General features: G+C 38.8%; 1 protein-coding gene across 4 annotated transcripts in view; it reads right to left on the bottom strand.

Annotated features, from left to right (window-relative positions):
• rock2a (rho-associated, coiled-coil containing protein kinase 2a) overlaps positions 1–24,863 on the bottom strand; it is a 259,822-nt gene that overhangs the window by 152,114 nt on the left and 82,845 nt on the right. For all 4 annotated transcript variants that reach the window (XM_063037545.1, XM_063037552.1, XM_063037559.1 and 1 more), the window contains exons 2-4: positions 16,962–17,043; positions 15,867–15,967; positions 9,304–9,441 (exon numbers count right to left, since the gene is read on the bottom strand). In XM_063037545.1, coding sequence (XP_062893615.1) covers positions 9,304–9,441; positions 15,867–15,967; positions 16,962–17,043 — 321 coding nt within the window. The remainder of the gene's footprint in view (positions 1–9,303; positions 9,442–15,866; positions 15,968–16,961; positions 17,044–24,863) is intronic.

The following is a 24,863-nucleotide window of genomic DNA, read 5'->3' as shown; positions in this document are numbered from 1 at the left end:
CACATTCTTTCGGTATTGTGGTAACCAGAACTCTACACATGCAACTATGACCAAATCAACATTTGTACAGCTGCAACTCTTATGCTAAGACAACTGTGTTCTTCACTCCTTTATGCACTTAAGGTTGCCATTCCAAGCAAGCTATGAACTTGCATCCCAGGATCTCTTTGCAAATACACATAGTACATTATTAAGGTTCCTGCCATTTACTATGTCTAGAAGTTGACTTCAAAAATAGCATTTCCTCAGATGTTTCTGGATTACATTCAATCTGCCACCACTCTGCCCAAATTTCAACTGTTCCCATCCTCGTGTATCCTTCGATAAACTTCTTTTTTTTTAATATAATTTTTATTAAATTTTCAAAAAGAATACATGAAAAGATAAAATCTACCCACCCCCCCGCTCCCCTTAACCCTCCCCCGCCCCCATATATAGTCCTACCTGAAAGAAAGAAAGGAAAAAAAAGCCGCCTGGGTATTGGAAGGTTTCCACACGCTCCATGGGATTCAAAATAAATTTGGTATAATTATTCGTTACTTTCCCCAAGTAACCAAATTCTTTGTCGGAGCACTTAAATATGACATCCTATCTTTTGTAAATAAGGGCGCCAAATATTCAAGAATGTTACATAATTATCTCTTAAATTATAAGTAATTTTTTCAAGTGGAATAGAACTAGCCATTTCATTATTCCAACGATCCATACTTAAATACGAATCAGATTTCCAAGTAACTGCTATAGTCTTCTTAGCTACTGCCAATGCAATTTTTATAAATTCTTTCTGATATTTATTCAATTTAAGTTTCGGTTTTATCCCTTCAATATCACCTAATAGAAATAATACAGGGTTATGTGGAAGTTGAATTCCAGTAATTTGTTCCAATAAGATTCTTAAATTTATCCAAAAGGGTTGAATTTTAAAACAAGACCAAGTAGAATGTAAAAAAGTACCAATTTCTTGATTACACCGAAAACATTTATCAGATAGATTTGAATTTAATCTATTTATTTTTTGTGGTGTAATATATAATTGGTGTAAAAATTTATATTGTACTAATCTAAGTCGAACATTTATTGTATTTGTCATACTGTCCAGACAAAATCCTGACCAATTTATTTCATCAATATTAATATTCAGATCTGTTTCCCATTTTTGCTTTGACTTATGAGTTCCTTGTTTAATTGTCTGTTCTTGAATCAAATTATATATACAAGAAACAAATTTTTTAATTTTTCCTTTTTGAATTAAAATTTCAATTTCATTAGTTTTTGGCAAAAACATTGTTTGACCCAGCTTACCTATTAAGTAAGCCCTTAACTGAAAGTAACAAAAGAAAGTATTATTAGATATTTTATATTTATCCTTTAATTGTTCAAATGACATCAATATACCTCGCTCAAAACAATCTCCTATAAATTTAATCCCTTTTTGGTACCAATTATATAAAAGTTGATTGTCCATTGTAAAAGGAATAAGTCTGTTTTGAAACAAAGGTCTCCTTGCTAATAGAGATTTCTGTATTTCCTTATCAACATTTATCTTATTCCATAGATCAATCAAGTGTGTTAATATAGGAGATTCTTTCTTTTCCCGTATCCATTTAGATTCCCATTTATATATAAAATCTTCAGGTTTATTTTCTCCTATCTTGTCTAGTTCTATTTTAATTCATGCTGATTTTTGATCATCAAAAAAAGATGCAATAAATCTAAGTTGATTTGCTTTATAGTAATTTTTAAAGTTTGGAAGTTGTAACCCTCTTAACCTAAATTTACATGTCAGTTTTTCCAATGATATTCTTGACATTTTACCTTTCCAAAGAAATTTTCTCACAAATTTATTTAACTCTTGAAAAAATTTCTGTGGCAATTGTATTGGTAATGTTTGAAACAAATACTGTAATCTCGGAAATATATTCATTTTTACAACATTGACTCTACCTACTAATGTTATTGGTAGTATCATCCATTTGTCAAGATCTTCTTGAATTTTTTTCAATAGTGGTAAATAATTAAATTTATATAAATTCTTTACATCACTATCAAGTCTTATACCTAAATACCTTATACCATTTACTGGCCATCTAAATTGGGTTACTAATCGACATTGACTATAGTCTCCTTTAGTAAGAGATAAAATTTCACTTTTATCCCAGTTTATTTTGTAACCTGATACCTTCCCATATTCATCCAATCTAGAAGATAATTTATGTAACGAATGTTGTGGGTTTGTTAAGTAGATCAAAACATCATCAGCAAAAAGATTAATTTTATATTCCTCTTGGTTAACTCTAAAACCCATAATATCTGGATCCAACCCAATTAGTTCTGCTAATGGCTCTATCGCCAATACAAATAGAGCAGGTGATAATGGACAACCTTGTCTAGTTGACCTTTTTAGCTGGAATGGTGTTGAAATTTGAGAGTTTGTCACTACTTTAGCTTTAGGGTTAGAATTTAAAGTTTTAATCCAATTTATAAAAGATGTTCCTAACCCATATTTTTTTAATACTTTAAATAAAAAATCCCATTCTAATCTATCAAATGCTTTTTCTGCATCCAAAGCTACTACTATACTCTTCTCATCCCTTTTTTGTGCCAAATGAATTATACTGAGTAGCCGAGTTACATTATCTGCCAGTTGTCTATTTTTAATAAATCCTGTTTGATCCATATGTATTAATTTTGGTAAATATTTAGATAATCTATTCGATAAAATTTTTGCTATTATTTTATAATCCGTATTCAATAAAGAAATAGGCCTGTATGATGTTGGTTTCATAGGATCTCTGTCCTTTTTTGGCAATACTATTACAATCGCTGTTGAAAAAGATTCTGGAAGTTTATGTATTTTTTCTGCTTGACGTATTAGTTCCATAAAAAGAGGAAATAATAAATCTTTAAATTTTTTATAAAATTCAGGTGGAAAACCATCTTCTCCTGGAGATTTATTACTTTGAAGTGATCTTAAAGCTTCTTCAACTTCTTTTAATGTAAAAGGCATATCTAATCCCCTCTGTTCTTCCAAATTCAATTTTGGAAGAGAAACTTGTGATAAAAACCTTTCTATCTCATTAACATCGTTTTGGGATTCTGATTGATATAATTCAGAATAAAAATTTTTAAAGGTTTCATTTATTTCAAGAGGTTTATAAGATATTTTATTTGCCCTTGTTCTAATTGCATTTATTGTTTTGGAAGCTTGTTCTGTTTTCAACTGCCAGGCAAGAATTTTATGTGCTCTCTCACCTAACTCATAATACCTTTGTTAAGATCTTATAATTGCTTTTTCCGTTCTATATGTCTGAAGCGTATTATATTGTAACTTCTTATTGACAAGTTGTCTTCGTTTTTCTTCTGACATATATCTTTGTGATTCTTTTTCTATTCTTGTAATCTCTTTTTCCAATTGATCTAGTTCTGCCATATATTCTTTAATTTTAGACGTATAGCTTATTATCTGTCCCCTAAGATATGCTTTCATCGCATCCCATAATATAAATTTATCCTCCACTGAATGAAAATTTGTATCCAAAAAGAATTGAATCTGCTTTTTCATAAAATCACAAAAATGTTGACGTTTTAATAATGTTGAATTAAATCTCCATCTATAAGCCACTTCTTATCAGCCATTATTATTGTCATTAATAAAGGAGAATGATCTGATAATATTCTTGCTTTATATTCCATATTTTTCACTGTGTTGAATATGCATTGATAATAGAAAAAAATCTATCCTTGAATAAGTTTTATGTCTATGGGAATAGAACGAATAGTCTCTTTCTTTAGGATTGATTCTTCTCCATATATCAATCAAATTTAAATCTTTCATCAATGATAAAGTTAGATTTACTACCTTCGATTTTATAACAGCCTTGGTTGATCTATCTAAGACTGGGTCTAAGCAAAAATTAAAGTCTCCTCCAATTAATATTTTTTCATGTGCATCTGCCAAATTCAAAAAAGTTTCTTGTATGAATTTTGCATCATTTTCATTTGGTGCATAAATATTCATAAAAGTCCATAGTTCGGAAAAAAGTTGACAATGTATAATCACATATCTCCCTGCAGAATCAGTTATTACATTTTGTATTCTAATTGGTAACGTTTTATTGATCAAAATTGCTACTCCCCTCGCTTTTGAATTAAATGAGGCCGCAACAACATTACCCACCCAATCTCTCTTTAGTTTCTGATGTTCTGTTTCTGTTAGGTGTGTTTCCTGTAAAAAAGCTAAATCTATCTTCATTTTTTTAATATATGTTAAGATTCTTTTTCTTTTCACTGGTCTATTAAGCCCATTAACATTAAAACTCAAAAAATTCAATAAATTAGTCATTATTCTTAACAAAGTTACTCCAATCTAAAACATTACTTATCTTCTCAACTCTCATAGTTCCTTGGGGAATCTCTTTAACCTTCACCATGATGCTATGTGTTCCCCCCCCCCCCCAACCTTCCAGGCAAAAAGAGAAAAAAAAGATAGAAAAAAAAAGAAAAAACAAAATACCCCCCCACTAATGTTGTGAATGAAAAGATACACAACACTACCCCCCTCCATTTTACGGGTCGCGGCAAAAGCCACGCTTGCACACATGATTAACGTAGCAATCGATCAGTGCTTCTTCCAGCTCCCCCGCAACAAAAAAAAGTTATATATATATAGACAAAATTAGTATTATTATTCCCAGCTAATTTCCTCCAGTATTAACCTTTCTTACCCCCCTCATATAATTAATACTATATTTATACATTCATCCAGCTTCAAAAATCCAACAAATCCATTCTTAAGCCCAATCTTCATCTTCAATCTATCTCGCTCTCCTGAGTTTGTTCTTGTATCTGGTGAATATTCAGAGAATCTTGCACAAACTGCTCTGCTTTCTGGTAGTCATCAAAAAATCTTTTTTTCTCCACCAGACAAAAAAATCTTCAAAGTTGCAGGATAACGCAGTATAAATTGATAACCATGCTCCCATAGGGTTTTTTTCACTGGATTAAACTTCTTCCTTTTCTTCAAAAGTTCGTAACTTATATCAAGGTAGAAAAAAACTCTTTTCCCTTTAATTATCAATGGCCCTTTTCTATCTTTGGCAGCTCGAACAGCTGCCTGTAGAATCCTTTCCTTGTCTTGAAATCTTAAGAATTTTATTAAAATCGATCGTGGATATTGGTCATCTTTTGGTTTTGGTCTTAAAGCTCTATGTGCCCGCTCAATTTCAATTGGTCGAACCTCCTCTCCTATTTGCAAAACCTCCGGGATCCATCTTTGAAAAAATTCTATTGGCTTTTCTCCTTCCATACCTTCTGTAAGACCAACAATTTTAATATTATTACGTCTACTGAAATTTTCCAACATGTCCACTTTCTCCAAGAGTCGGTTTCTTTCCGAGTTCCAGACAAGCAAATCATTTTCTGTTTTTTTCCACTCTATCATTCATAAGCCCCATTTCTCTTTCCATCTTCTGAAGCTTCTTTTCCATTTTGTCCTGTCTTTCCATAACTTTATTATAGCATCTCTTCGTATTTCTAAGCTCCTCACTTAATTCAGCCGTTGATTGCAATACAGCCTCTCTTATGTCTCTATCATCTCCTTTACTTCCACTCGCTTCCAATTCTTCCTCCTCTTCTTCATCTATGTTCTCTGCAGAATCCAGTTCTGACTCTGAGTCACTTTCAATTGCAGTGGGTGTCGGTTCTTGTAGTTTGCGTTGTGTCGATTTGCGCATGCGCTCTTCTTTGCGCATGCGCAATTCTGTTGTCTTCTTCGGAGCAACCGTTGCCACCGCCATTGCTCCCTGTTCTACCGAAGGAGATCCAACCTGAGTCCGAGGCTCCATCGTTGCAGTAGGCCCTTTTTTCTTCCCGTCTCGTGGCTGCTTCGCAACAGCAGACTTCTTTTGTTGCGGTTTAGGAGGCATATCGTAAAGTAATCTTACAAAGTTTATAAATAGTTTTCAAAAAATATTTACCAACTTTGTTTTATTTAAACGGTACTTTACTGATTTGTTGCGGGAGAGCTGAATCTACACGTCTCAATCCCACGTCATCACGTGACGCCCCCGATAAACTTCTTCAACATCTACAACTTCAAGTTGCATCAACTACAAACTTACTAATCAGAGCACCAAAATTCTCTTCTCTCTCTCTCTCTATAGATATAGAGGGAGAGAGGGAGAGAGATAGACAGAGAGCAATAGATAGAGAGAGAGAGAGAGACAGGGAGAGGGAGATAGAGAGAGAGAGATAGAGAGGAAGCTAGGGAGAGAAGGGGAGAAGGAGGGGGGAGGTGGAGAGAGCTGGGGGGGGGAAGAGAGAGAGAGAGAGAGAGAGAGAGAGAGAGAGAGAGAGAGAGAGAGAGAGAGAGAGAGAGAGAGAGAGAGAGAGAGAGAGAGAGAGAGAGAGTGTGAGTGTGTTAGGGAGAGATATAGAGAGAGAACAAACGAACAAATGAACCCCAGCCAGGGCTGATCAGACCCCAGCTTCTGTCCAGATGGCTAGCTACTTATGACTCCATGCCTCCCCTCCTTTGAGGCACAGCCATCTTGAGGCCCTCTCTGCCGCATCGGTGCTACTGCAGATGGCTCTCCTCTTCCTCTCTCCCTTGATGCCCAAAATGCTGAAGGCTCTAATTAAGGAACAGGCTGCGAATCCCCTACAACCAACCTCCACTGGGAGACACCTCGGTCTCCATCCAGCAGGCTGACAGTTGCTGACCAATCCTGCGTACTTGGAGAGCTTCCTTTCAAAGGCCTCTTCCAAGCTATGTTCCCATGGGACTGTCAGCTCCAGCAGCACCACTTGCTTAGTAGACTCAGACACTAGGACAACGTCTGGTCGCAGGGTGGTGGCTGCAATATGGTTGGGGAACTTCAGCTGCCGTTCGAGGTCCACCAACAGCTGCCAGTCCCTTGCAGAGGTTAAATATATAAATATATATATGTATATAAAATTATTTAATAAAAAACAATCCAAGTATGCTACTTCTCCCCTTATCTATTATTCTCTAATCCATGCCTTCTGTACCCTTCCCCAAGGCCTCTACTTCTTTCCTGTAATGCAGCCATCTGAACTACACAGAATATACTCTAACAAGACCACCCCCCCACAACCTTTTTAATCAATGCCCTGACTGACGGCGTATTACCTTCTTTACAATTTGGAAACTCTGGACTTGCATCTCAGGATCTCTTGGTACTTCATTGCTACAAGGGACACACTGGACATTTTCTTCTTGTATTTGACCTCCCAAAATATAATACCTCACACTAGCTGAATGCCCAATTGCCCATTTCCCTGTCTAAATTTCCAAATGATCTATATCTTATTATATTGTTCAAATTAGATCATCGACATTTTCATCCAGTCATTTATAACTGAGGTCCCAGAACTGACCTTTGTAGAACATCTCTCATCACAGATCTCCAGACAGAAAAAAACAGTAATTATAGTCAAATTATCTAATGTTCTTCATTACTCCTAGAATGAAAATCATTGAAGAACAAGCTTACCTTGAAATTTCAAACAGTTAATTACCTACCAACTGAGGTAAGGTTGGGTAAATTCCTTCAATAAATCTAATTAACTTAAGAGTAGGTAATGGAGGCAGCAGTTAGGGCAGTTGAGTGCTCCGTTTGCAGGATTTGGGAAGTCAGGGCAGATTGGAGGCCGGTGACTAGTGGTGTGCCTCAGGGATCTGTACTGGATCCAATGTTGTTTGTCATATACATTAATGATTTGGATGATGGGGTGGTAAACTGGATGAGTAAGTATGCAGATGATACTAAGATAGGTGGAGTTGTGGATAATGATGTAGGTTTTCAAAGCTTGCAGAAAGATTTAGGCCAGTTAGAAGAGTGGGCTGAAAGATGGCAGATGGAGTTTAATGCTGACAAATGTGAGGTGCAACATTTTGGTAGGACTAATCAAAATAGGACATACATGGTAAATGGTAGGGCATTGAAGAATGCAGTAGAACAGAGGGATCTAGGAATAATGGTGCATAGTTCCCTGAAGGTGGAATCTCATGTGGATAGAGTGATGAAGAAAGCTTTCGGTATGCTAGCCTTTATAAATCAGAGCATTGAGTACAGGAGTTGGGATGTAATGTTGAAATTGGACAAGGCATTGGTGAGGCCAAATTTGGAGTACTGTGTACAGTTTTGGTCACCAAATTATAGGGAAGATGTCAACAAAGTAGAGAGAGTACAGAGAAGGTTTACTAGAATGTTACCTGGGTTTTATCACGTAAGTTACAGAGAAAGGTTGAACAAGTTGGGTCTTTAGTCTTTGGAATGTAGAAGGTTGACGGGGGATTTGATAGAGGTATTTAAAATTATGAGAGGGAATAGATAGAGTTGACGTGGATAGGTTTTTCCATTGAGAGTGGGTGAGATTCAAACAAGAGGACATGAGTTGAGAGTTAGAGGGCAAAAGTTTAGGGGTAACATGAGGGGGAACTTCTTTACTCAGAGAGTGGCAGCTGTGTGGAACGAGCTTCCAGCAGAAGTGGTTGAGGCAGGTTCGATGTCGTCATTTAAAGTTAAATTGGACAGCTATATGGACAGGAAAGGAATGGAGGGTTATGGGCTGAGTGCAGGTTGGTGGAACTAGGTGAGAGTAAGAGTTCGGCACGGACTAGAGGGCCAAGATGGCCTGTTTCCGTGCTGTAATTGTTATATGGTTATATAATTTACAAATATGATAGAATTTTGATGCACTTAATATATCTAAAATCAAAGACACGAATCAATTAATTTAATCAACCCATATAAATTACATTTTATGGCGAGAACTGCACTTCTCAAAAAATAAGAGCTGTCCCACTATTTTGACCTTCATTTAGTTCACATATCATAGATCATTCAGATGGCTCTGGCAAAACATGGGCCAGTCAAGAATATAAAGTGATGCTGTACATTGAAAATACAGTAACATATATTAATCAGTACCTTATCATTTATGGCTAAGCTAGCAGCACTTCATGTGGTTAGTCTACAAATTATTCTTAGAGCTTACAAATGGAAATACGTGAGGTTGCAAAGAAATAGTTCTTTAGAAATGCAAATATTTTATTATAGATGTTTACATCACATCAACTCTGTGCTATAACAATGTTATCCAGTAACCTAGCTGCATTTCTTAACTGATTAATTGAAATGAACTATAAAAATCCCAATTATGTTGGATACTAGGTTTTGGTTTCTTTAATACTATGATCAACTGAAACTGAAACAGCATTCAAAAATTAGAACTCAAATTAATTGCTTTGTCTATCAAAACAAAACAATAAGTCCTTACCTGGACAACCCAGGCACTGTTTGCAAAGGCCATGATATCTCGCTCCTCCCAGAAAAATGCAGAATCAGATCGCTTGATCATTTCAAATTTACTTAAAAGCTTCATTGCATACACCTTTTGAGATGCTTTATGTCGAACCTATAGCAAAAAATATTTAAAGTTTTGGATTCAAATTTCAAAATATCATCTCCTGAAACATGTTTGAAACTTTGAGTACTTTGACATTCAGCAAGCTGAACGGGTCTGCATTCACTTTCCTTCAATTATATCCACCTTGCCAGAGAAAGGAATTCATCCTCAAAATCTCCTCTTTATTCCAACACCAATGTTTACGTTAAGCGTTTACATGTTTCTCCAACAACTTCTCATAATTTTTTTTTAAGAACATAGAAATATATAGCACATTACATGCCCTTTGGCCCATAATGTTGTGCTATCCATGTGACCTACTGTAGAATTACCCTGCTGCATAACCCTCTATTTTTCTAAGCTCCATGTACCTACTTAAGAGTCTCTTAAAAGATTCTAGTACATCTGAGTCCATAGGACGCTCAAAGCAGCTGCACAGGTTGACTCTGTAGTTAAGGCGGCATACGGTGTACCGACCTTCATCAATCATGGAATTGAATTTAGGAGCCGAGAGGTAATGTTACAGCTATATAGGACCCTGGTCAGACCCCACTAGGAGGACTGTGCTCAAATCTGGTCACCTCACTACAGGAAGGATGTAGAAACTATAGAAAGGGTGCAGAGTTGATCTACAAGGATGGTGCCTGGATTGGGGAGCATACCTTATGAAAACAGATTGAGTGAACTCGGCCTTTTCTCCGTGGAGCGACGGAGGATGAAAGGTAACCTGATAGAGGTGTATAAGATGATGAGAGGCATTGATCGTGTGGATAGTCAGAGGCTTTTTCCTAGGGCTGAAATGGCTCCCACAAGAGGGAACAGGTTTAAGGGAGTAGGTACAGAGGAAATGTCAGGGGTAAGTTTTTTTTTTACACAGAGAGTAGTGAGTGCGTGGAATGGTGGTGGAGGCGGATACAATAGGGTCTTTTATGAGATTTTTGGATAGGTACATGGAGCTTAGAAAAATAGAGGGCTATGGGTAATCCTACTGATCTCTAAGGTAGGGACATGTTCGGCACAACTTTGTGGGCCGAAGAGCCTGTATTGTGCTGTAAGTTTTCTATGTTCTTTCTATCCGCCTCCACTACCGTCGCCGGCAGTGCATTCCACACACAAGCCACTCTCTGTATGGAAAAACTTAACCCCGACATTCCCTCTGTACCTACTTCCAAGCACCTTAAAACTATGCCCCCTGGTGTAAGCCATTTCAACCCTGGGAAAAAGCCTCTGGCTATCCACATGATCAATGCCTCTCATCATCTTATACACTTCTATCAGGTCATCTCTCATCCTCGTTGCTCCAAGGAGAAAAGGCCAAGTTACTCAACCTATTCACATAAGGCATGGTCTCCAATCCAGGCAACATTCTGTAAATCTCCTCTGCACTCTTTCCACATCCTTCCTGTAGTGAGGTAACCAGACTGAACACAGTACAGGCAGTCCCCGAGTTACGAACGTCCGACTTATGAACAACTCATACTTACGAACGGGCCTGCCACAAAGCCTATTATATTGAAAATTTGAGTTAAGTACCATGGTTCGTAGTAACGAACCCACGCACTACATTGTGACGCTCATGAAAACATTGTGCGGCTTCAGTGGTTCGTCAGCTTGAGAAAGGAGAATGCCGTCCGCTATCTTAAGTTGGATCACGTTGCTGTTAACACTGTGCTGAGTGTGTAACTTTGTATTTGGCTTAAATTTTTCTCTTATTTACCCTTGTAACTATGTCTCCAAAGTGTAAAGCCGATGCAAGTGCTGGTGATGGATCAAAGAAAAGGAAAACAATCATGATTGAAAATAAGGTGGAAATAATAAAGCGATCGGAAAGAGCTGAAACGCCATCAGCCATTAGAAAAGTGTTAGGCTACAGTTGGTCAACGATCAATGAAGACCTTATGGAGCTAGAGTAGCAGATGATAGCGCTTGAGGAAGAAAAAGACTGTGACCTAAGAACTCCGGAACCAAAAAAGTTTGTGACGAAAGAGTTAGGTGAAGCCTTTCATCTCATTGAAGCAGGGATGGTGAAGTTAGAGGAACAAGATCCTAATACAGAGAGGTTCACCAAAGTTTACCGTGCACTTACCAAGAACCTCAGCTGCTACAAGGCCATTTACGACAAGAAAAAGAAAAGCTCTGTACAAGCCTCCCTTGATGTCTACTTCAAGAAATTGACTGCAGTAGTAAACCCGCCCTCTCCAGCAGCAGAATCAAACCTTGACTCTCCAAGCACCAGGTTCATCATAATGTTACCTCATGAATGCCCCTTCTGGTATGCAAGACATTGATGGAACCGTATGTAGTGACTTTTATTATTACGGTATTATTATTTACTGTATTATTACGTTTAAGATGTTTTAGCGTATTTGGAAGTGTTTCTTAAGTGTTTTATATGCATAGAAAGGTAAAATATATACTAAGACAAATGTTTGACTAACTGATGCTAAATAATCCGGATGCACCTGATCTGACTTGCATACAAATCCGACTTAAAGACGGGCTTAGGAGCGGAACTCGTTCGTAACCCGGGGACTAGCTGTACTCCAAATGGGGTCTGACCAAGGTCTTTTATAGCTGTAACATTACCTCACAGCTCTTGAACTCAGTCTCACGTTGATGAAGGCCAACACACCATATACCTTCTTAACAACACTGTCAACCTGCGCAGCAGCTTTGAGTGTCCTATGGAAACAGACTCCAAGATGTCTCTGATCCTCTACACTGCCAAGAGTCTTACCATTGATATTATATTCTGTCTTCAAATTTGACCTACCGAAATGAACCACTTCACGCTTACCTGGGTTAAACTCCATCTGCCACTTCTTAGCCTAGTTCTGCATCCTGTCAATAGCCCACTGTAACCTCTGACAACCCTCCAGACTATCCACAACATCCCTACCCTTTGTGTCATCAGCAAACTTACTAACCCACCCTTCTACTTCTTTAGCCAGGTCATTTAGAAAAATCACAAAGAGGAGGTGTCCCAGAACAGATGCCCATGGAACACCACTGGAGGTGCTCAAGCATTTCAGTCCACTGTAAGGCATCCCACAATTGCCACGGTCCTTTTCCTTGGTGAATACTGAAGCAAAGTATTCATTAAGTACCTCTGCTACCTCCTCCATGCAAGTTTCCACTATCGCACCCAATTGATCCTATTCTCACACGGCTCATCCTCTCGCTCTTCACATACTTATAGAGTGCCTTGAAGTTTTCCCTAATCCTGCTCACCAAGGCCTTCTCATGGCCCCTTCTAGCTCTCCTAATTTCATTCTTCAGCTCCCTACTGGCAACCTTGTAATTTTCTAGATTTGCCTAGTTTCTTGAACCTTTCTTAAGCTTTTCTTTTCTTCTTAAGTAGATTTTCAACATCCTTTATACACCATGGTTTTTCTACCCTACCATCCTTTTTCTGCCTCAATAGAACATACCCATGCAGAGCACCATGAAAATGTTCCCTGAAATGCCCCTATCCCTCTCCAGTGCTACGGTAAAGGAAATAGAGTTGTGATCACTACCTCCAAAATGCTCTCCCACTGAGACATTTGACACCTGACCAGGTTCATTTCCTAATACCAGATCAAATACAGCATCTCCTCCAGTTAGCTTCTCTACATATTGCATCAGGAAACCTTCTTGAACATATCTAGCAAACTCCACCCCATCTAAACCCCTTGCTCTAAGGAGATGCCATCAATATAAGGAAAATTAAAATCTCACATCACAACAATCCTAGTATTATAGCACCTTTCCAGAACCTGCCTCTCTATCTGTTCCTTGATGTCCCTGTTACTATTGAGGGGCGGGGGGGGGGGGGGGGGTCTATAAAAATCACCCAGTAGAGTTATTGCTCCCTTTTTCTGACTTCCACCCACACTGACTCTGTAGATAATCCCTCCATGATTTCCTCCTTTTCTGAAGCTGTGACAATATCCCTGATTAACAATGCCACGCTCCCACCTCTTTTGCCTCCCTCCTTATCCTTTTTGAAACATCTAAAGCCTGGCACATTCAGCAGCCATTCCTGCCCCTGAGACATCCATGTCTCTGTAATGGCCACAATGTCATAGATCCACGTATTGATCCATGCTCCAAGTTCATCCACCTTGATTATCCACCTTCATCCTCCTTGTATTAAAATAGACACATCTCAAACCATCTGGCTGAGTGCATCTTTGCTCTATCATCTGTCTATCCTTCCTCCCAAACTCACTCCAAGATGTCTCTACTTGTGCACCAACTGCCCCATCCTCTGCCTCTTCAGTTTGGTTACCACCGCCCTGCAAATCCAGTTTAAACCTTCCCCAACAGCATTAGCTTGATCCTCCTCGGATTCAAGTGCAACCCTTCCTTTTGGTACAGGTCCCATCTGCCCCAGAAGAGGTCCCAATGACCCAAAAGTCTGAATCCCTGTCCCCTGCACCAATCCTTCAGCCACACATATATCGGCCACCTCATTCAATTCCTATACTCACCATCATGTGGTATAGGCAGCAATCGCGAGATTACTACCCTTGAGATCCTGCTTCTTAGATACCTTCATAACTCCCCGTATTCTGCTTTCAGGGCCTCCTCCCTTTTTCTACCTATGTTGTGGGTACCAATATGTACCACAACCTCTGGCTGCTCACCCTCGCATTTCAGGATATTGAGGATACGTCCAGAAACATCACAAACACTGGCACCTGGGAGGCCAACTACCATCAGTGTTTCTTTTTCACACCCACAGAATCACCGATCTGTCCCGCTAACTACAGAATAACCTATTACTGCAGCTATCTTCTTCCGTTCCCTACCCTCTGAGCCACAGGGCCTGACTCAGTGCCAGACGCACAGTCGCTGTTGCTTCCCTCAGGCAGGAAGGCCTTCCCCACCCCCCCACCAACAATACTCAAAATGGACACAAAATACTCTGCAGATGCTGGGGTCAAAGCAACACTCACAACACGCTGGAGGCACTCAGCAGGTCGGGCAGCATCAGTGGAAATGATCAGTCAATGTTTCGGGCCGGAACCCTCCATCAGGACTGAAGAGGGAAGGGGCAGAGGCCCTATAAAGAAGGTGGGGGGAGGGTGGGAAGAAGAAGGCTGGTAGGTTCCAGGTGAAAAACCAGTAAGGGGAAAGATAAAGGGGTGGGGGAGGGGAAGCAGAGAGGTGATAGTTTCCCTTCTCAGTGGACTTGCACGATGAAGCTGTACCACATCTGCGTACTTCTGCCAATCAAATCTCCTACTGAAAGAAACTCCTTGTTTTTTAAAACCTTCTCAGGGGCCTTGTGCGATGACAAGCTACTGCATCTACGTACTTCTCTTAATCAAGTCTCCCGCTGAAAGAATCTCCTCGCTTTTTAAATCTTCTCAACGGCCTTGCGCAATGATGAATTACTGCATCAGCGCACTTCTCCAAATTGAACTTCTCTACATTTTTTCCTGACTTGGCTGAAATCAAATTGTAGATGCAAAAAAATGTCCTCAACAAAATGGCAAAGCCATTACCTTTATTCCCTGCCATAAACACCTGCCTCTGTCACATTCACCATTCCTCGACCAGCTAAATTATTGTCCAAGATCCCATATAGCAAAATAATTACAGTCTAATTTGGCTCAGAAATGACCTTTGTAATGCAAACCTATATCTTCACCTACATCAGCCACCGCCACCTGCGATCTTTACCAATGATTCTGCCATTTCCCAAAATGGATTATCCAACATTCTCATCCAACTTCCATTCTTCTATCCCCCAGCTAGTTTACGCAAAACTCTGCAGCATACTTCCTGACCTACACCATCTCCAATGAATTTATCACCACTGTGCTCACTGACCTACACTGACATTGTGCAACTTGAATGCTACATTTTAAAACAACCACCTTTGTCACTTTCTTTCCATGATAGTTACATTCACTAATCATGTATGTATGTTTCAGTTATTTCCATTAGTTTCAAAGAGATCATTATCATCAGGAAGCAGAAAAATGGGCATTACAACTATAATGAACTCAAGAAATATATGATCAGTGTACCTACCAGAAGTATAGGAAACCTTTAAATTTGGAAATATTTCTTTTAAGAGTGAGAATGAATTATGTTAATAAGCTGTTTGCCGTATTTTCTGTATGGAGAGGTCATAAAATTATAACATGGACATTAAAAGATAAAAATTGAAGGGAGTTCAACCACAACTTGTTTCTAATTACTTCAGCCAATCAAGAAACAAAAACAGAGCACTTTCTACACCTTTAAGAAAACAGATGACAACCCATTTGATAGTACGCAAAATGGAATAAAACCATTGAGTTCAATTCTAAAACATTCATAAATGATTTAAAGCATTTTCAGAAGTTCACTAGAACTGCATAAAACATAAAATAGGATTGCTGCCATACCTGAGTTGAAGTAATGTCTACTTCTGTTCTAAACAACTGCAAACTTACCAGCTGAACTTCACCGAATGCACCACGTCCTATCACCTTTACGACCTCATAGTCCTCCACTTTCATTTGCATTTCTCGAACCTTACCCATTACTTTGTCATCTGGTTGGTTGGCAGGAAATGGGAAAAATAAAAATTTGCTTTATAATTTGGAGGTAATCTTGCTAAGTCCAACATTTTGACAACTGTATGTATTAAATCATTTGGTGCAACATAATGACACAATTATTAATAGTTCAAATGAGGTGCAGCAGTGACACAAGCAACACTGGAATTATCCCTAAAATAATGCTTCAGGTAGTCGATTACAAACCTGTACGGCTTCTTTCACAGAGCCGCACTACATTATCTCGCCTTTTTCCATGGAGGGGGTATTTAAAACAAAATGGCACAGGTCTAAGATCAGAGGCAAGAGATTTAGAAGGATCATCAGGGACACCTTCTTCACACAAAAGGTGGTGCACGTTTGGAATGAGCTACCAGAAATAGTGGTTGAGGCAGTCACATCAGCAACATTTAAAAACAATGGAGATAAGTACATGGATAGAAGAGGTTTAGATAACTCTGGGCCAACACAAGTTGATGGGATTAACTCATTGGGTAACACAGTTCAACAATTGGGTCAAAGGACCTATTTCCACTCTATATGATTTATGACACTCACTTCAGTAGAAATTTGTGGTAATCAACTCTTCTCTCTTTCTTTGTAGTTTATCACTCATTGATACCTTTACACCTAATACCAAGAGGACAATATTTCTTTGGGATATTGAGATGTAGTAAGTACTAGTCCCTAAGTAGGCCTAATTAAAGAATATCCATCTGCTACCAAAATCCTATTTTATTGAATACACTTTTCCTCAGCACCAAGTAATCTCCTGCTTCCCAGTGCTGTAACTAAAATATCTCCATTTAAATCACTGTGTCCACTCATGTTTATAAATACAATTATTAAAGTGATGCTCTTTCTTCATTTTTAGCTGAATATTTATATTTTTTCAAAAGCCACTATAGTTTAAGCTTAACATAATAGATTCACCGCATTAGCAAAGAGGCAAATCCAATTTCTAAGATATGGAAAAGAAAATCAACTTACACCTATTGAGGAAATTTTCAATGTTTTTGTTCTTCCTGAGAGCAGGGAAGTCCAAATCCTGAACCAAAGCATTGAGCCCATCCTGAAAATAAAATTAAAAGTGATATTTAGGCTATATGGGCAAATGAGAAACACCAAAAAGAAATCAACTAAGTGCACATTTCTGCGACAGGAGGAAATCCTACTCATAACAGATACAAAAGCAGTTACAGATGAAGACCTGAAGATGCTGCAAATCAGTTCCACCGGCCCATATTCTTGAATCTCATTTGGGGCATTTTATTTGAAGCATAATATCTCTAAATTTTCCCCCAAATTATGAAAACCAAGCCTCAAGTTCAATTTGCATTTTTTGAGTTTGAGGTTCCTAAAGTATTTTTCGTTCAAATTGTTGCAATTTAGAATTAGACTACTTGATTCTAAATTATGAATAATTACTAACAGAAATTACAGAAATATGAATGACACAATGTGTAACCAATTCTGATGATATTTGTACTAATACTTGAAATATAGGCCTATTGGAAGGGTAGGAACAATACAAAAACAAAGGACACTGTATACATCGATGACAAAATACAGATCAAAATCAACTAATTAACTTTAGAAATTTGTACTTTTGTTATATGTACTGTTCAAATTAGTCATGCTACATGTTCTCATCCACATTCCAATGTTCAAATTACCTGGTTATTAGTAAAGCATTACAGATCAGGATATATCCACATTTCTAGATCTGTTTTGAGTTAGTTCATTATGGGGGAGTAGGAATCAACTGCTTTTCGATGGATGAGAAGGTAGTAAGAAGAGTGTAAATAAAAGGGAAATGGAAAAGGGGACTGATTCATCACCACAGTTGGTCAAATTTCCAAGAACTGTTTCTTCTTGCTCATAAGTAAGTTAAGTGCAAATTTGTTCAAGCCTGTATTATGAAAGACCACAATTGGACACTTCTTGGACAAGATTAGGCGGTCACTGGTGCTAAGTGAAACACAGCTAAGTGTTTACGAAAAGGCAAAGAAGATGTTTGCAGATGATTGCTTTTTTGATTTTTTTTCTCTCTCATTCACAGCCTCAGAATAGAGAGACGTTCTTTTAGAACAGAGATGAGAAGGAATTTCTTTAGCTAGAGGGTGGTGAATGTGTGGAATTCTTTGCCGTATGCAGCTGTGGAGGCCAAGTCTTTATGTATATTTAAGATAGAGGTTGATAGATTCTTGACTGGTCAAGGCATTAAAGGGATACATGGAGAACTGGGGAGATTGGGTCTGAGAGGAAAATTGGATCAGCTATGATGAAAGCCAGAGCAGACTCGATGGGCCAAATGACCTAATTCTGTTCCTATATCTTATGGCCTTAATGTCATACATCAAATGATTGTTTCCACACAGCATGTAACTGTTTCAATGTGTTTCATTTTTGCTTCAAGTCCATCAATTTCTTATTAGATTCCTTATTATCAATTCCTTATTAGACTCACAACATTATGCCCATAGTGACTCTGTTACATGTTTTTGAGAATTTCAGCATGACAAGTTGATACATGTTTTAAAAATCCCAAATAGTCTGCTAGCTGATTGTAACTCCACAACCGCTATAGTTATTTCTTGGAATAATACACAGAATAATTTTTTGGAGCATTAGACATTTGTATCCCATAACCAAACATGAGTCATCTTGTAGACATTTAAATTTTGGTTTTGGGGAACAGCTGAATTTAATTAGGGATAGCAGGATTCGACAACTGAGCATTTTCAAGAGTCAGGTATGACGACTCATCATCAGCATGATAGCAAAGTCCAACTTACTGCTCTAAGAAGTAAAAGGGCAATTGCAGTAATGGAAAAATGACAGACTAAAACATAATACATAGCTTGGATGTTTATCCAGTTTTAGGTGCCACTGTAATTGTTTGATGTGCTGTACATAACCACAATGTCAAACAAACTTACTATTTTCTTTAAGGGATCAAATCTCTGAGTCAGTTGAAATTAAATACCTGGGTTTACTGATCCTTGCCAGGCAGGCAATAAAGAAATTATTACCCAGAGATAAGGAGGAGAAAACAAACCAAAAGTCACCTGGTCCTTCAACACCACCTCTTTAGTAAAGAAAGCACAATAGCGTTGCCACTCCCTGGGGAGACTGATGCAAGCAAGACTCTCCTTCCCCCAGCCCTCTTCTCATTCTAACCAATTTTTACAGGAGCACCATTGAGAGTGTCCTGGCCAGCTGCATCATTGTCTGTTACAGGAATTCAGGAATTGCACCTGACTGCAAGTCCCTACAAAGGACTGCGAGGGCTGCTGAAAGGATCGTCGGGGTCATTCTTCCACCTTTCAGAGATATTTATCAGGAGTGCTGTGTATGCAAGGCCCTGAGCATAGTCAATGATCCATCCCATCTGTCCAATCTCTTTGATCCCCAATCTTCAAGCAGGAGGTAACATCACATTTGGAGAAGGACTGTTAGAATGGAAAACAGCTTCATCCCTGTGCCATTAGACTACTGAACTCCTTGCAACCACTGAAGGCTGATTTATACTTGTGCATACTAGCTTACGCCATAGCCTATGCAAGTGGGCTACGCTGTTGTGAGCACCTACACTTGTACATTGGTGTGTCTGCATCGCTCTGTAATTCACCGCCAAAACGCTAGTTGGCGGTGGGGTTTCTATGCCACTGTGTTGAGTTTCTTCGTGTTGAAATTCAACACGAAGAAACTCAAACTTCAAACAATTTATATACTACTAAAACTCTCATGCTCTGTTTATCTGTTTGTGACCTCCAATTAGCGCAAACGGTGCATTACAGCGGCACTTTTTTTGGCTACATCGAATTAAAATGCGCTAACTTACAGAATGTAGGCAAAGTTCAGGGTTATATACTCGTATAACATTGCTCATTCGCCAAAAATCAACAGGCTCCCTTTTAACCTGAGAGCCGATCCGCCATCATGGAAATTGGGACGCAACAGCCCGACGCATGCGCACGGCCAGCCTCAGCAGTGAAACCTACCAGAACAAAAGGGCAGGGCAGCTCTATTTCGAGGGGTCACATTCTGCTGATCACCATCAGCATGTGCAGGATTGGGACCGATCTAACTGCCACCCATCAATAAGAGATAATTAAATCTTATTGTAATAATGTACTTTGAGACACCCATAGAACCCTTTGTTGCAGTCAAAAGACAGGAGTGACTATATCACGTCCATTTAGGAGAGCGCCAACCACATCACCAAAAATAATCAGCAGCCTTTGGTGTTACTGCTTCATATCTTCTATCCAGCATTAGGGTAAAAAAAATGGTCAGCCTAATTATGCCACATGGAAAGGGAAGGGGGACATTATGGTCAAGAGATGACGCCAAACGTCATCGGGACGCGGCAAGGTGAGGGAGAGGACAAGACTCAGATGAGGCCAGGGCTGCACGACTCCAAGATCAAAGAGTCAGGACAAAAAAAATGAGAGAAAAGAGACAGAGGAGGAGAGGCATGCATGTCTCCAGGATCAGAGACAAACAACAAACAGCAGAAAAGATGAAGCGACAGGGGATGAAAGGGCTGCACGTCTCCAGAATGACAACGAGAGCCACAAGGGTGGCAGATAAACCAGAAATGATGCCTTCAAAAGTGTCCTTCGTTTAATGAGGAACGGCTATATTTGCTTTGCTACGCGCCGTTCTTCTTTAATAAACTGAGGTTTTCTACTTCAGTTTCCAAAGCAAAGCGGTACCAATAGCATTCAGGAAAATTTAATGTTCATTCTGGTCACATCAGACTGAACTACCCTTCTCTCAAAGGGTGCCCCAACGGGTCACCCTATTGTCTAGTGGTAACTGAAACTGAAGGAGGGTGAATTTTCTGTATGTACAGTGTAGTATCAGTTAACAGAGTCGAGAATTTTGAGCCCAAAATCGATTTGTCAAAAAAAAAATTGGCACGTCACACATGCGCACACACCTCCCCATGCAAGGCTTCATGGTCATGGTAGTCTTTCTCAGGGTAAACAAGTTTAAAGCGAGTTCGGTTAACGAAAACAGGTACTAATGTAGGTAAACAACAGGAATTCTGCAGATGCTGGAAATTCAAGCAACACACATCAAAGTTGCTGGTGAACGCAGCAGGCCAAGCAGCATCTATAGGAAGAGGCGCAGTCGACGTTTCAGGCCGAGACCCTTCGTCAGGAGTTAGTCCTGACGAAGGGTCTCGGCCTGAAACGTCGACTGCGCCTCTTCCTATAGATGCTGCTTGGCCTGCTGCGTTCACCAGCAACTTTGATGTGTGTTACTAATGTAGGTCTTTCCTAAAAGCAAAATGTGTCCTCCATAATTTCGGAGGTCTGTAAAGCTTTATGGAAAGCATTGCAGCCAGAGTTCCTTCCCTGTCCTACAGCTGCCCAATGGGAAGCTATTGCAGCATAGGAGGAAATTCGATGCTACCAAGCAGACCAATCACAGTTGTTTTGGTCTGCGTTGCTGCGACGCGCAATTACATTTTGGGAGAGGTGCGCGTTAGGCTATGGTGTAGGGTTTGCATAGAGTACTGCATAGGGTTCGTGGCTACGCCATACCTACGGTGTCCATTTGACGCACATTTATAAATCAGCCTTTAGTTCTCATCACGCGAAGCACCAGTTGTGTCACACTGTTTAATTTTTAAACTCATGTTATAAGTGCACCTTGTTAGCTGCTGTTTTACTTGCAGTAATATTACATAATGTGTTGTGTGTGAGTTATATGTGTTGTGATGAGCACCTTGGTCTGGAGGAACATTGTTTTGTTTGGTAGCATATAAATGCACATTTGAGTAATAATAATAATAATATTAATAAGTACGTTATTTATCCCAAGTGGGAAATTTCATTCAGCAGCAATATTTAAAAATACACTTAGCAATAACAATAATACATATAATTTTAACAAGTACAGAATAATAATATAAACAATAATTTACCAATGTGCAATAATAATGTACAAAATAATAAAACAGATTATTGTACTGACGTACATACAATAAACTAAAAATTTAGCTTGAACAAATCGTTTTTTAGTCCGCTCCTATTCATAACTGGAAACGGTGCATCTGTTAATATTGAATGCTAATTAGTAAAAGGAGAGCCCATTGACTATTGACGTTAAATCGTAATAATCCTTGAACTCAAGTACTGTGGAACCATGATGCTTACTTATACAGCGCCTATAAAAGTATTCACCCCCTTGGAAGTTACCCCTGGTTGACTGAGTTAATTCAAATTCTTAAAAAAATGTGATTTCATGTCCTCCTATACCAACAGGAACACAGTATGGAATGCCAGTCATCCTATTGTGTCAATCTGTCATGCAACCTATAAACTAAAGAATGCAGAGCTGGCTAGATTTTAATCACTATTCTACCTCTGCAACAGATAATAAAAATTATTTTATACTAACCAAAAGACCCAAAAAAATTACATCCTACCGAAAATTCAGCTCCTTCTTCAATAAAAGTCAATAGTACTTGGTGGTCCCAGGAATTTTGATTCCTATACATATATCATAAACACAACTGCATCATTTCAGTGAAACTGATAAAAACTTAAGTAGCACTCTGCATTCTGAAATCAAATTTTAAGTTTACATCTCAGGCAGTGGCAAACAACACTAAAAAACAACCCCAGGAATAATTAAGTTGTCCGAAGATCTAGAAACACTTTCAGCTAAAACATGCAAAAAAATAGATGTTTGGAGAAGTCTTTTTATTTTGATTCATATTCTAAAAAGTTAAATCTTGCAATTGTATTGTTTTCCATTAGATACATAGATAAAATAACTTTATTTTCTACCACTGTCAATGTACATAAATGTAGTTTTGATCAATTATCATAGTTTTAATGTTAGAACAAGTTCTCATAGTAATACAATGAAATTAAATACAGAGAACTTGAGAATTTCTTTCTGTCTAGGAAGTCTAAAAATACAGGAAGCATAAGCTTAAAATCTTAAAATCATAGTTGAAATTTCCAAATGGAATCATAAAGGTGTATATTAGTTTAATTTCACCTCCCACCCACCTGGCAAACTATTTGATTTCCTAATATCTCAATGGTATTTGTCTGAAATTTGAAACTAATCTATTTATATTATAATGTATTTATCACTGTTGTTCAACAATTAAAGAAATATAATAGTATCGTTTATTTTCAGTGTTTAAAGTCAGGCTAAGAAAATGGTGCCAACTAAACCAAATTAAGCTATTTAGAGAAATTGGGAAGCACTCTTCCACATAAAGGGTAGGGGAAATCCTCCAAGAGGCTGTGGCTGCAATATCAATCAAATATTTCAAGACTGAGAATGATAAATATTTGTCAGACTCGCATTCTTTGACATTTTAATGGTAAATGAGTGAGGTATCCAAATGCATGAACGGACTCCATAAGCTAATTAGTCCACCACTCTTTTTGTGGTATCCTCATCTTGAAATGGGTCTTTCTTTCCTTAAAGCTAATGCAACACAATGAACATTTAAAAAGAATTCTTGGAATGTGGGTAATAGCACATGTACTACCCGATCTTGTGTTGGCACGTGGCCAAGTGGTTAAGGCGTCGGTCTAGTGATCTGAAGGTCACTAGTTCGAGCCTCAGCTGAGGCAGCATGTTGTATCCTTGAGCAAGGCATTTAACCACACATTGCTCTACGACGACACCGGTACCAAGCTGCATCGGCCCTAGTGCCTTTCCTTTGGACAACATTGGTGGCGTGGAGCAGGGAGACTTGCAGCATGGGCAACTGCTGGTCTTCCATACAACCTTGCCCAGGCTTGCACCCTGGAAACCTTCCATGGTTTCACGAGACTAACGGATGCCTATATAACTACCTATTCTTAATATGAAATCTGCCCAATGTTGGTAGATCCTGTCCTTCAGGGTCCCCTCCAGCAATCTATCCACCATTGGTTTGCACTTGCTACCTTTTTTAAACAATGGTAAACATTTGCCACTCTCCAGTCCTCCAGAACCTATCCCTATCTGATGTAATGTGCCTGTGACGGTGCTGCAATTAAGTCTTCTCCGTGGATTATCACCTTGTCGTGGTGGAGAAGCTTGTGGGGTCCTGTGATCCCGAGAGCAATGCCGTCTGGAACTAAGCTCCTGGTAGGGTCACCAATGGCGGTAAGGTCGAGGGTGAGGTCCCTGACAGAGAACAATCCAACCAAGACCTCAATGGTGGAACAGGCAGACAAAGTTACTTCGAACTCAACGGCTGTGAAGGTAGATGAAGGCTGCAACAAATCCATCCGCTCCAATCGTCGTGGTTTCCATGCCATTGGAATCAGTTGGTTGATTTATGAAGTATCGTGTGCTTCTTGGAGTGCTACATCAAGTACACGTTAAACAAATACACGCACAGGTGTCTTCGCTCTGTGGGCCACTTCTTCAGAATGAAGACCATCATCCTTGACCTCGAGGGATAGCCACAACGACGACAAATTAAGTGTTTCATTGCAGTTATGCATTTATGTACTTATGCATTTTAAACAAAATAAATGTTATTGACAATAAAAAAATTACTGACAAGAATAAACTATTCCATGCCTTTCCATTCTTTACACACATTGTCAATGCTTTTCATACTGTTCTGACACTGCTGCTGCTCAAGAATAATACAAAAGATCAACTTTGACCTGGTTGATTGTCTCTTTCTTGAACTACTGCTGTTGGGATGTTGATGCTAGCACAATATTGTTGAAGTAGCCATTTTCAGCAGAACTACACAACAATTAATGAACAACATTCTTTATCTAATTCACTAGGCTGATACATTAAAATGTGCAACACCTCAGTCAACATTTCAGATCAATGACATCACTCTGATTTCCAGAACTATTTCATATTACTAGCGACTGCAAACCTCTTGCTTTTCAA

Source organism: Mobula hypostoma, chromosome 2 (genome assembly GCF_963921235.1).
Source record: "Mobula hypostoma chromosome 2, sMobHyp1.1, whole genome shotgun sequence".
NCBI classification, from domain to species: Eukaryota; Metazoa; Chordata; class Chondrichthyes; order Myliobatiformes; family Myliobatidae; genus Mobula; species Mobula hypostoma.
The sequence above is the reverse complement of the archived record's forward strand: the minus strand, read 5'-3'. Positions and strand labels throughout refer to the sequence as shown.